The sequence below is a fragment of the Pyrus communis genome, chromosome 12 (genome assembly GCF_041283825.1).
Source record: "Pyrus communis isolate YQ-2024b chromosome 12, ASM4128382v1, whole genome shotgun sequence".
Classification (NCBI taxonomy): Eukaryota; Viridiplantae; Streptophyta; class Magnoliopsida; order Rosales; family Rosaceae; genus Pyrus; species Pyrus communis.
In genome coordinates, this window is record NC_142576.1 from 7404634 (window position 1) to 7416759 (window position 12126).

A 12126-nucleotide genomic window follows, 5' to 3' on the forward strand; every position below is an offset into this window, starting at 1 on the left:
AAAAAATAAAAAATAAAAAAAAAAAAAAAAAGAAAGAAGGATATGTGAGAAGATAAAAAAAAGTGTATAAAAGTCATTAATCGCGAAGATTATTGTGGTTTTGCATTTCTAGTCTACCAATGTGTGACATGTTGGAAATATCATGGAAGATTCGGACGCCCTATTGCAATCGATCACTGGGGTTTAATCGGCCCATATGATACGCTAATCCAACGGTGTTGTGTAGTGCCTCATCTGTTTTGGTTTTCGGTCTGATCTTGATTGTTGTTGGTTCGAGAAACCACCATATGTAATGGGTGACTTCTTGTTTTGCGAAAAACCTTCCTCCATTGTAACTCTCTGCCTCTTAGTGCTTTCGAATTAAATCTGGCTTTTACCTTAAAAAGGATACAAAAATTGATCTCATAATTGACACTCTTTAATCGCGGTGGTCACACCATCATATTTGGGATTCATCTATATTAGAAAGCATGTTAGCTACGAGATTATTTTTGTATGTCTAAACAACATTATTCTTGCCTAATTGATGTGAAATATCAAATGAATTCGTGATCAAATTATGTGGTCGTCCAATATCTACCAACACTAGTTGCAATGTTCAAGGCACAGATAATTAACATGGCTTCAATATCATATTTCTACTTCGTATTATTTTCTTTACAGTAACATAACCTCGAATTTGACACACCCATTTACATCCATACGACAGAACTAGGGACTAGAACCAGTAGTACTAGTCACCGAACCTTTATGTCTTGCAGTGGCTCTAATGTAACAGAAAACTGCGACTAAGAAGGTTGTGGCAAGCCCTCCGAGGATCACACCGCCGCCGGCAACCGACTTGTCCATTGAGTGGTGGTGCTTTTTGATGTGGATCTCCTGCTCAAGAATGCTCACGCTCTCTCCGGTCTCTGGTGTTTCACTCGTAGTCGTCGGAGATGGTGCACTTCTTGGGCTTAAAGCTGGCGCATCAGAAGACTTAGGGTTGGTCTTACTAGGGTTGTGCTTTCCCAACTTCCTAGTTATAGATGGAGAGGGACATGGAGCTGGATTGCCTGAGAGTGAAGCTAAAGTAGACTGCTCTAGGTTTTGATGAGCCATTTCATCGGCCATTGTTACACTCACATAAGCAGCTCCCAAGATCAAGAAAAGGAGAAGCAACTGATATTGAGCCATTTTTGGAAATGGGGTTTTTTTTTTTTTTTTTTCGATCGAGAAAACGATGAATTTTATCGATCGATAAAATAAAGGATTACAACTGAGAGGAGAAAACTTTTGAAATCAGGTGTTGGATACTTGTGTTTGGAGGGAAGGAGGAGGATGATCAGATCGATTCTTTGAGAGCAACATATATAGGGGTTTTCATGTGAGAAGAGTGCATGCAGATCCTATAATTGTGCGGTTAATTTGATGGAAAGTTCGAATTGTTGGATTCTAGGTATAATTTATTCATCCCTGTACTTGATTAATGGCGTTGCCTGTGAGAAGGAGAAATGCAAGAAGATTACAGGAGAAATGCAAGAAGATTACACGTGCAAACACTAGAATATTAGAAATACACCTAATATTTGAATCAAGGGAACAAGATCTGTAAAATATTTATTTGCCAAGTTGTACATGAAATGAATTTGAATATAAGTTAATGTCCGATCAAAAATAAACAAAGGGTAGCTCTAGTTCCAAAGATCTATTTCTAAAGAACGGAAGATGGTCAGAAGTTGCAAAATTTTGGTCGGTGTTTTTCACATCAATCATATCCATTGCTTGGGATGGAAAAAGCTCATATATATGGTGATCAGTGACCATTCCCTTAGCAGTAGGTCTAGCTAGCTAGCAACTTACTAGATGACACCATTCTCTAATTTCTTCAACATATCTTATTTCGCGCGGACACGTTGAATTACATTGGGGTTGTTTAACGACTCATTTTGGATTGGACTTTATCAAATAAGCATGTATATGACCATTTTAATTAGTAAACTTATAACCCCAAAATGAACCAAATAAATATGTACATCGATCTTGGTTGTATGCATTTTCATGATCTTGGTTGTATGCATGTCCGTTAAATATGTACATCGATCGTATATCTTGATTTGCTTGTATAGAAGAGCCCCTTCGATAGAGTTGGTGATGAACAATAGCAGCGGCATGGAATCTACAAACCTGCATTGTACGTAGTAGTGTTTGGGGAATCAGAGACACAGCGGAGGGTTTCATGATATTTTAAGAACCCACTCTCTGTTTCTTCGCAACTTCTCATGCAATATTTTATTTCATTTTTTATGAAATCAAGTACTTGTTTAGTGATAAAAATTAGATTAGGAAGGTGCGATCGTCATCGTGCAGCAGGAAACAAGACATGTTTTGGACAACTTGAGACCGCAGCGGTGTCCCATATGGATATTACAAGGTTTTTGTCAAATTAATGTCAGTCACGGTCTGTGCATGGAGGGTGAGTGATTGGATTAGGGTTGCTTGCTTTCATTTTATAAGATGATGAATTGTTTAGCTGGAGATACTAAGCCAGCTCATCGACTGGCGAATGGTGATAGGCAAACCCTAGTAGGGCAAAGAGATGGGATGTAGTTTGCACGTGCGCAAAGGCTCCTCGCTGTCACGAACACACGTGCCTCCCGGCTTCAACTCTCCAGCCAGGCAGATTCAATTGGTTCCTGAAACTGGCTGTAACTTTGTTCGATCAGAATTCACAGTCCGAAAAGTGCCAAAAAAATAAAATGGCTCTAGAAAAAGGTTAAAAAAGAAGTGCACCAGCCGGGAATCGAACCCGGGTCTGTACCGTGGCAGGGTACTATTCTACCACTAGACCACTGGTGCTTCTTGTTATGAAGGCTAGGATTTATTATTTTGACATAGCTTCAGTTTATGCCTTCTAGCTATTTGACCTTTGGATCCTTTGCCAAATTGATGACTTGACAACCATGTGAACAATTTTGACTTTTGAGAGTTTTACGTAAATTAATGTAACAACTGAATTATTCTTCTCCCTCTAAAAATAGGAAACTATTATTAGCACTTCAAAAATCTCACTCGACATTTTTCGTAAGTGTATTTTTATTTCTAATTATAGAAATTTTGGAATGCAAAATGAGATTTTAGGAATGCCAAAAACAATTCCCTTAAAAATAATTAACAAATATATTCTTCTTCATTAATAACTAGATACTTCATATGCTAGAAAACAACAAACATTTGCACAATTTGGTAATAATGGTGTAAAGGTGGCTTCTATTTACGCAAGAAACGGGTTCCACATTTGCGATGTTATCAATTTAATGAATATGATCAAATAGTGAAAACGTAACTTGATATGATTTCAAACAATGACTCTGTATTATTTGAGAAAATTAAAACTTATTGATCTATTTTAAATATACCCTAAACTTGAAAAGCGTAAAATGTAGTTAATCCAAATGTCAAACAGTTTTTTTTGTTTCTTTTTTTTTTTTTTTTTTTTTTTTTTTTTTTTTTTTTTTTTAAGAAAAAAAATAGTAGTTACTCCAACTGCCAAATATTAGCTTTTTCATAAACAAAGGTATAATGGCAAGCCAATAAAAACTAACTAAAATTAAAAATTAAAAAAAAAAAAAAAAGGTCCTAAATGAATCTCCTATATTTTTCTTTGAATAGATGAAAAAAATTTGATCAATTCCATCAAAATAAAAGATATTGAATAACTCATTATTAATTATAAGGGTTATAAAAATTGAAATGAGCATGGAAGTTTCGGGTGGTTCGTCTTCCATGACTACCATTCACAAAAAATTAATGACATGAGTTTTTCTTGCGAACGATCATACTCATTACTCATCTTTAATTTTTTGAAACAACGATGATTATTGATGCTTGTTAGAAGTAATCATTTAGTTTTAAATCGATCCAAACTCCTTATGTAATTCCTCTGTTCTTTTCCATACATATCCTATTACTTTTGAGTTTTGATAACTAATCCTTGTAGCATTTTCCTCCAATCCACCTTCCTTTCATGTCCTGCTCAACCAAACTGAACATCATGAGATGGTGGATGATACCGAAATTATTCTATTTTGCATTACTTTAATTGTTTCCGAGTGCCTTTAGCTACATCATCTCTTCTTTCTAAGGAATATTAGTTCATCAACGGGTGTTAGCTAGACCTATCATTTTAAACCTAACTCGTTAAGTCGAACTCAATCCATCCATTAAAATTAGCATTCGGGTGAATGCTTAATATGTTGGGTTCTTAACGAAAGAACCTGTTAATAACTCATTAAGTAACGGTTGTGGGAGGATAAAATTTGGTTTCAACTCATGGGCCACTACCAGTCATCCAAGGTAAAAAGCCCACAAGAAATATACAAACGCAAGGGAACGTGCTTAGATAACTACCCCATTACGGAGGAGAAGTAGGAGAGGGCGACATGTCATGGCACTTGTTCCCAAAGCATGCAGTCATATGACGGATGACCACTAAAGAAGTGGGAAATGAGGATTGGTCGTGGTGCTTGATCCTCAAGCATGCAATCCTATAAATAGGGAGAGGAGCCAAAGAACAAGGTACGTAATCAGAACTCGAGAAAATCCAGAGAAGAGAAAATCAATCGACTGACTTGAGCGTCGAAGTATCTCTTGCAGGCATCACCCGGGCAAGCTACAGAAGAAGACCATTTGGGGGCATCTCTAGCGAAGGATTCGGCGAACGTGAGGATTGCTATCAACGAATATGTGGGGGCATTTCTTCTTATGAGAAATCTCGCTCCAACAGTTGGCGCTGTCTGTGGGAAGAGAAACAAAATCAAGCTGCAAACATGACTAGATTCGCACAAGAAGTTCCGAATCCCTCCGGAGATGCAGGGACTCGATCGGTGCATGCGATGTCTTATTCCCAAAATACTGAACCCAGTCTCGCCTTGGAACAATTTAGAAGGCTAATGAAGGAATTGTGAGAAACAAAAAAAACAGCCGATGAGGCATTGAAGAAGGCTGAAGCAAGAAACACAGTGGAAAATGTGGCCGGCACCAAGAGACAGCGTGCAGAAGAAGAAGATGAGGAGGGCAGCTCTAGTAGCGCGCCATCCAACAACCGTGTTAAGGTGACGAAAAATCATGGTGAAAAGAATCACAAGGGAAAAGGATCGAAAAAAAGTAAAAGACGTTGATTTGCGAGAACAAATTGAGAAGATTGTGAAGGGATACAAGTTACAGACCCCGGCGGAACTTGCTTTAGAAGCGGCCAGAAGGATTCGCAAATCACCATTCAAGGAGGACATCCTGAAAGTTAAAAAGCCCGCCAAGTTCACCCAACCAAAGTTCAGGTTGTTTGAAGGCACGATTGATCCCGTTGAGCATATTTACCACTTCCAACAGCAGATGGGGCTTGAAGGAGACGATAAGGCCCTTCTGTGCAAGTTGTCCCTCTTAAGTCTTTCAGCATCATCTTTAACTTGGTTTAGACAACTAAAACCGAGGTCTATCGGAAGTTTTACGGAGCTATGTGAGGCATTCATATCTCAATATGTTTTCAATCAGAGGCCAAGAAAAGATGTTACGATCTTGTTCAACACCAAACAAAATGTTGGCGAAAGCCTCAAAAGCTATGTGACTAGGTTCACGGAAGAGATGTCCACCCTAGAAGAATGTGATTCTCACACTGCGTCTTTGGCGTTCCGAGAAGGGGTGTTGCCCAGAACAAAGATGCGTAGGTCATTAATCGAAATTCCACCATTAGACATGAGGAAGGTGATGGCTCGGGCTGATGGAATCATTAGGCTAGAGGAAAAGAAACTTATCCAATCAAAGCAGGCCACAACCATTATTGCTACATCTCCAGCAGGCACTACTATGTCTACCTTGAAACCCACGACTTAGTTGAGGAACAAAGAGAAATCGCCGCACTATGACTTGCGAACTACTGATAGGAGCATATTTATGCGACTTAAATGGCTTGTTCTCGTACATTTACGTTATGTTTCTTTAGTTATTTTAGTACTTTAAGCTATTTTCGTGTGTTTGTAGGTCCAAAGGGCTAAAGGAGCAAAAAGATGCATTTTGGAGACTTTTGGAGCACTTTTGGGCTAAGGACAGATAGCTTATGCTTGAAGCCAAAGTGTTGGACGAAATTGAAGACCTAATTGGAGCCAAAGTGTTGGAACCTTGTTCTCTTTAGTTTTAGGACATTTAAACCTTTCCTAATCCCAATCATGCCATGCATAACACACATCCATTCTAACACATTGTCATTGCACATGCATTTCCTTCATTAGTTAACCCACATGCACTTATCACTTATCATCACCACATATCATATCACTTAATCACTTATCACTTATCATCACCACTTAACCACTTATCATATCATAACCACATATCATATCACTTATCACTTATCACTTAACATAACATCCACCTACTTCACCTACAACATCCACTTCACCTACAACATCCACCCACTTCACCTACAACATCCACTTACTTCACCTACAACATCCACCTACTTCACCTACAACATCCACTTCACCTACAACATCCACCTACTTCACCTACAACATCCACCTACTTCACCTACAAATGACATAGCCATATGTTCCCTCCACTACTCCTATAAATACCCTTGCATTCATTCATTCATGGACATCTCATTTCATACACAACACACCACAAACACATCCCTTTCTCTCTTAGCCGTGAGTCTCCCTTAGAATCCAAAAACCATCTTTCCATTTCCATCACTCCTCACTCCATTCCACACTTCCATTCCCCCAAACCAACTATCCTTAGACCTTATGCTACAATAAAGAGGAAGAGAAGAGGGCCTAAACGTTCATACAATTCAAGTTTGAGTTGTTGGAATGTTTAGGTGTTTCTTTGATTTCAATGTTTAATTTTAATTCTCTTTGTTTTGTATGAGGAACTAAACCCACCTTAGCTAGGGGGTGATATATGTTTATGTTTGCATTTTGATTTGATTACTTCTAATTGCGTTTCATAAGTTGTGGATTCAATTTGTTTAACCGTTTGATTGATAACTTATTTATGTATGTTTATTGAGAGTGCACACTTAATTTTCATGCATGAATATGACGCTAGAATACAAGTGAGTTTCACCTAATAGTTACGAACTTATATTCACAAGTAGTGGAGGTTGCTTATAAACAATCGCGTTAAACGAATTCTTGGCATAAGTTTCATGCGTATTCCATAGTAACGAATGCCTCGTCAAAACTTATAATCTTCATAGAGCGTAATGATTCTTGCTTGTATCTCTATTATGCAATCATGTAGGGGACTTGTGGGGAATGTTTTGGGTTGTCGTATGCAATCATCCAATTCAATAACGTTAGGAAGATTTGAAGGTTAATTTAAGCGGATCTAATTAACTTGGAGTGTTGAGAATTAATGATTTATTGAAACGCAATTGGAAATCATTTTATTATGCAAGTGTAACATGTGTGGAGATGAACCCCTTGGCTAGCATCCATTCATCCATACTTTCATCATATTCATATTTACATATTTTTTATTCTGTCTAGTTTATTTAACTTGTTTCGTTATTTCAATTTTCGTATAAACTTAAATCCCCCTTTACTTTAATGTCAATTTAGTTAGAAATCATTTTAGTTTGTGTTTTTAAAGCATTTTGAGTTTTTGGTTTGTCTTAGTGTTTTAAACTTTAATTTTGTATTCTTTGAGTCTAGTTTAGTGTTTTAAACTGTGTTTTTAAGTTTTTGAGTCAGTTTCCAAGAGATTTGCAATTCCTCCTAATCCCCGGTCCAGAACGATCCCTACTTATACTTATACTACAATTGTCAAAAAGAGGGTTTAATTTGTGCGCGTATAAATCCCGCATCAAATTTTGGCGCCGTTGCCGGGGATTAGAAAATTTGCTAATCCCTTGGATTGTTTGTTTTTGTATTGTCTTTTAGATTTAGTTTTTATTTGTGTTTTGTTTGTTAAGAACAACATGACACTTGATAACGTTTCTCTTTTGTCACAGCTCATGGAAAGGTCCCAAATGCAAAGAGTTGATATATCTAATCTTCAATCAAGGAATAACGTGTTTTCCAATACTTACAATTCGGATTGGAGTGATCATTCAAACTCTATGTGGTGGGAACCTCAAAATGCTCAACAAGGAGGATATTGGCAGCCACCACAACCTCATATTCAATATGCCCAACCAAACTCAAGTTCGTCAATAGATTATAATCAAAAGCTTAATGAATTAATTTGTTTGGTGCAGGGCTCACAAAATCAAGACAATGAGGCTCAACAAGAAGGATATTGGCAGCCATATGAGGAGTTCTATTCAACGCCTATGCAGCCACCACAGAGGTTGGACCACTTGGATAAGCAAATTGGGCAGATCGCGGAGTTCGTAGGACAGTTTCGAGACCAAGGCGAACTCCCTAGTTCAACAATTGTAAATCCGAAGGGAGGATTTGAAGCACCTTTACCGGAAGCACTTATTGCTCCTACGCCATCTAATTCAAGTAAGGTTGTTCCAATTAGTTCTAACCCCATTCCACCTAATATCCCTATTCCTTGCAGGTTCATGAATTCCAAGGAAGAAGAAAGTGAAAAAGACATCTTGGAAGACCTTCCAAAGGTGCAAAGTAGGGAATTTCATGAATTCATCAAAGGGGATATACTTGAGACAACAATGCCCAAAGAAGTTGAATTTGATGACATTGGACAAGTCATAACCATCACATGCAATCTGGCCAAGTCCAATATCCCTGAAACTTTCAAAGGAGTGGTGTTTGTCATTGAGTTCTTGTCAGACAAAACAAGTAAGTCATTTTTTTCAAATTCCATTACATTTTATACTAACTTGTTGTTTTTTATGAATCAGGCACCTACATTAGAATTCAAACCAATGCCGGTTCACTTCAAGTATCACCTTCCATTCAAGGACCAATTCCATGCCGTTTGATTTTATTTATGTTAAAAAAAAAAAAAAAAAAAAAAAAAGAAAGATACTAAACATGGAGAAAGATGGAGCCTTCACAGAGGATGTTTACGTGAAGCCCCACTACGAGGCGTCGAAGCAGAAGGAATAGAAGCGGAAGGCATAGGAGCAGAAGGCATAGAAGCGGAAGGCATCGGAGCTAGAGCATTCCAGGCCTCAATACTTGGCCAAGCGCTGGATGACCCAGGAAAAAGGTGCCTCTGGAGATAAGACGCAAGCCTTTGACGGTCACTGTGAATTCGACCCTCAGATTCTTGCAGCTCATCAAGCTTCCTCTTCATCCCCGACGAATAGTTATTTGCAAGCACATGCAAACTTCTATTCTCGTACTTAAGCTGCTGGATCTCTTGCTTAAGTCTTTCCACCTCTGCCATCAACGATTCCACTTGGCGGGACCGAGCAAGCAGGCGTTGGCCCATGTTGGACACAGAACTCGCACACTGAACACTAAGTGCGAGGGACTCTTGAACGGCCAACTCATCGGACCGTCCTGACAGCAGCCTACTATCTTTTGGAGTAAGGAGGTTTTTAGCTACTATTGTAGCTGTTGTGGCGTCCTGCATCACAGAGTCTTCACCTGAAAGAGGACCGTTAGAAGATAAAAAAGAAGGGCGCCATACATTACCTTGACGGGGTGCAACCGGATCGCTGCTGAGACTCAAATCTAAGCTAAGGTTCGATGAGTTTGCCATTTTTTTCAAAAGTTTTCAAAGAGAAGGGGTGGATGGAGTTAAAATTTCACAAAGGGCCGGAGTCGAGTTTCAGGAATGGGAAATCTTCAGAGTGTGTGTGTTGGGGTGATTGATAGCTCTATAAAAAGCCAAGACGACGCGTCCACCGATTCAAAGAGCCGGATTTTCCGGCGTAATTTAGGCGACGCTCCCTCGGCTTTTCAAGAAAACGCGTTCAACTTTGTCAAAAGATTTCTGACAAAGCTGAAAACACGTGGAGGCCATCATCGCATCTACACATCTTTAGCTGACAAGCGCAAAGTTCGGCGACGCTTTCTCTGCTTTTCAGAAGACGCGTGCAGCTTTGTCAAAAGGAGCAGCATCTGCACTACCACGTGTCGTTCAGAAAGCGAAGGGGCGTCGTTCAGAAATCGAAGGGGCGCCTGCTCAGAAATCGAAGAGGCGTATTCAAAGATCGAAGAGGCGCCACTATTTCAAAGAGCCGGATTTGCGGGATCAAAACGTTTGTCGACAAAGGTAAAAAGTACCACCACTTGATATTATCTCTATATATGTCGACCTTCGTCTTTTATGGCAGGGCAAACCTGAAGAAAATGCCCAACTCTCCCTCACCTCTGAGGGCGCACTCCCAGCAAAGCCTTTCAAAATACTCAATTCTTTCTTCTTCCCCAAAGATGATACCAGATGCCTGGAGTACATATGACCCAAGAGGAAACGGCGGATTGAAGCATGTGCTGATTCATTCACCGCTTCTTCAAAGCAAAGGTATCTCATATCATCAAGGTCAAAAGCAAAAGTATCTCATATCATGCTCTTTCCCTGTCTTTTTCTTTGTCCTTGTTCTTACTTGCATGGCAAAGTAAAAGAAGCAATCAGCCGGCACTTGGAGTCAGTCTTCCGATCTGGAGCCAACTGCCTGGAATCTATTCCTGATTGCTTACCTAGCGTTGCTCTCGAGTAGTCATCTTCAACGGTTGATACACTTCCAGAGAAGGGACCACTCCTGCAAAGATTGAACAAAGAAACAGATAACAGGAGGAAGCTCAGACCTTCGGGGGAAACCAAAAGAACCATCCTGCTGCCCAGTTCAAGAAGTAGCACAAAGGAAAATCAACGATGGGCAGAAACCAGTTCAAGAGTAAGCATGTGGAATCACAAAGATCAAAGCCTCAATGCAATCACCAAGGAGAAGAGGGAATTTACACTCCATAACCAGATTTGCGTCCCTAAACTCTTCTCTTTGTTAATTACATTCTGCCATGTTTAGTATGTTTAGTTGCTTTTTGTGTGTTTACTTATGTTTTGTGTGAACCATATGCTTAAAACATTGAGGACAATGTTTGATTTAAGTATGGGGGGGGGGGGGAGGTAACTAAGTATATTTAATGCAAATTCGTGGGATTTTATCACCCATAACTTCAAATGTTGTTCCTTGCTGTTTTAAGGTGTTTTTAAGTTGTTTTAGAGTGTTTTAGTGTGTTTTGTTTTATAATTCGAAAATCCCATAAAAATTTGAAAAATTGTTTTGAAAAACCCAAAAAGAGTTGTTTTAAGAGTCGTTTTTGTGTGTTTGTGTCTTAAGGTACCTTCCAACACAATGATAAGGATTTGGTTTATAATTGCATGACGGTTAGGAAGAGTTATAAACATAGAGAAAAGTTTGATTTACTCTTGGTATATGCTTGGTTATGGTTATAATGTATGACTTCACATGCAATCATAAAAGAAAAAAATTCGTTTTTGTAACATGCTTGAAGGAAGGAAGGAACTCAAACAAACGCTACAACCCTGAGAGACTTAAGCCTATAACGTTCTTTGGAGAGTATAATCTGTGATTTCTTGTTTTCTAAAGTCGTTGCATGATCTCATTATTCTTTGCTTGGTTACTACTTAGAAGGCGTTTCATCATATAGTTCCAAATGCTAGAACTCATGCCCATTTCATTCAAAGCATGTTATTGATTTGCATAACACATATTCAAGAAGAAGTTGTGTAGTGACCACCACCATAGCCAAATAGCCTTACTTCCCATACTTCGTATATGTTGTAAGTTTTAACCCCGTTGAGCCTCGTTTTGCCTTTATTCCTTGTTTACCCACATCACCCCTTACCTAGCTTAGAGTAGGACTTTCCTATACCCTTGTTCTTAAAGTTTAGTGAGCATGACTTAAATGAATTCCTTTTGAGTTACATTATGCAAGAAAATGAGTGTGGGGGAGTAAAAGTTTGTTCTTACGTTTATATGTATGTTTTGAGATTCAAAAGAAAAAGAAGAAAAAAAAAAAAAAAAAAAAAAGGAGTGAAAATAAGTAAGAATGAACTCACGAGCGTTGATGGTTGAAGAAAGGGTCCAAAAAGTTGAATATGGCCCTAAGTTTTGTGTGATTTTCCCTTGGGTGTTCAAAGTTGACTTCTGCGTTCTTAAGGGAATTCTAAGTGTCTAATTCAATACTTTGCTCACTATTG

The 12126-nt window shown here is 38.7% G+C and overlaps 1 protein-coding gene and 1 non-coding gene across 2 annotated transcripts; one reads left to right on the top strand and one right to left on the bottom strand.

Annotated features, from left to right (window-relative positions):
- Window positions 1-2767: 2767 nt before the first annotated feature.
- Window positions 2768-2838, bottom strand: TRNAG-GCC (transfer RNA glycine (anticodon GCC)). The gene has a single exon. It is a non-coding gene; the product is annotated as a tRNA-Gly (tRNA).
- Window positions 2839-5106: 2268 nt separating this feature from the next.
- Window positions 5107-5868, top strand: LOC137744299 (uncharacterized). Its single transcript, XM_068484144.2, has one exon. It carries the CDS (start codon window positions 5107-5109, stop codon window positions 5866-5868), a length of 762 nt encoding a protein of 253 aa, XP_068340245.2.
- Window positions 5869-12126: the final 6258 nt, after the last annotated feature.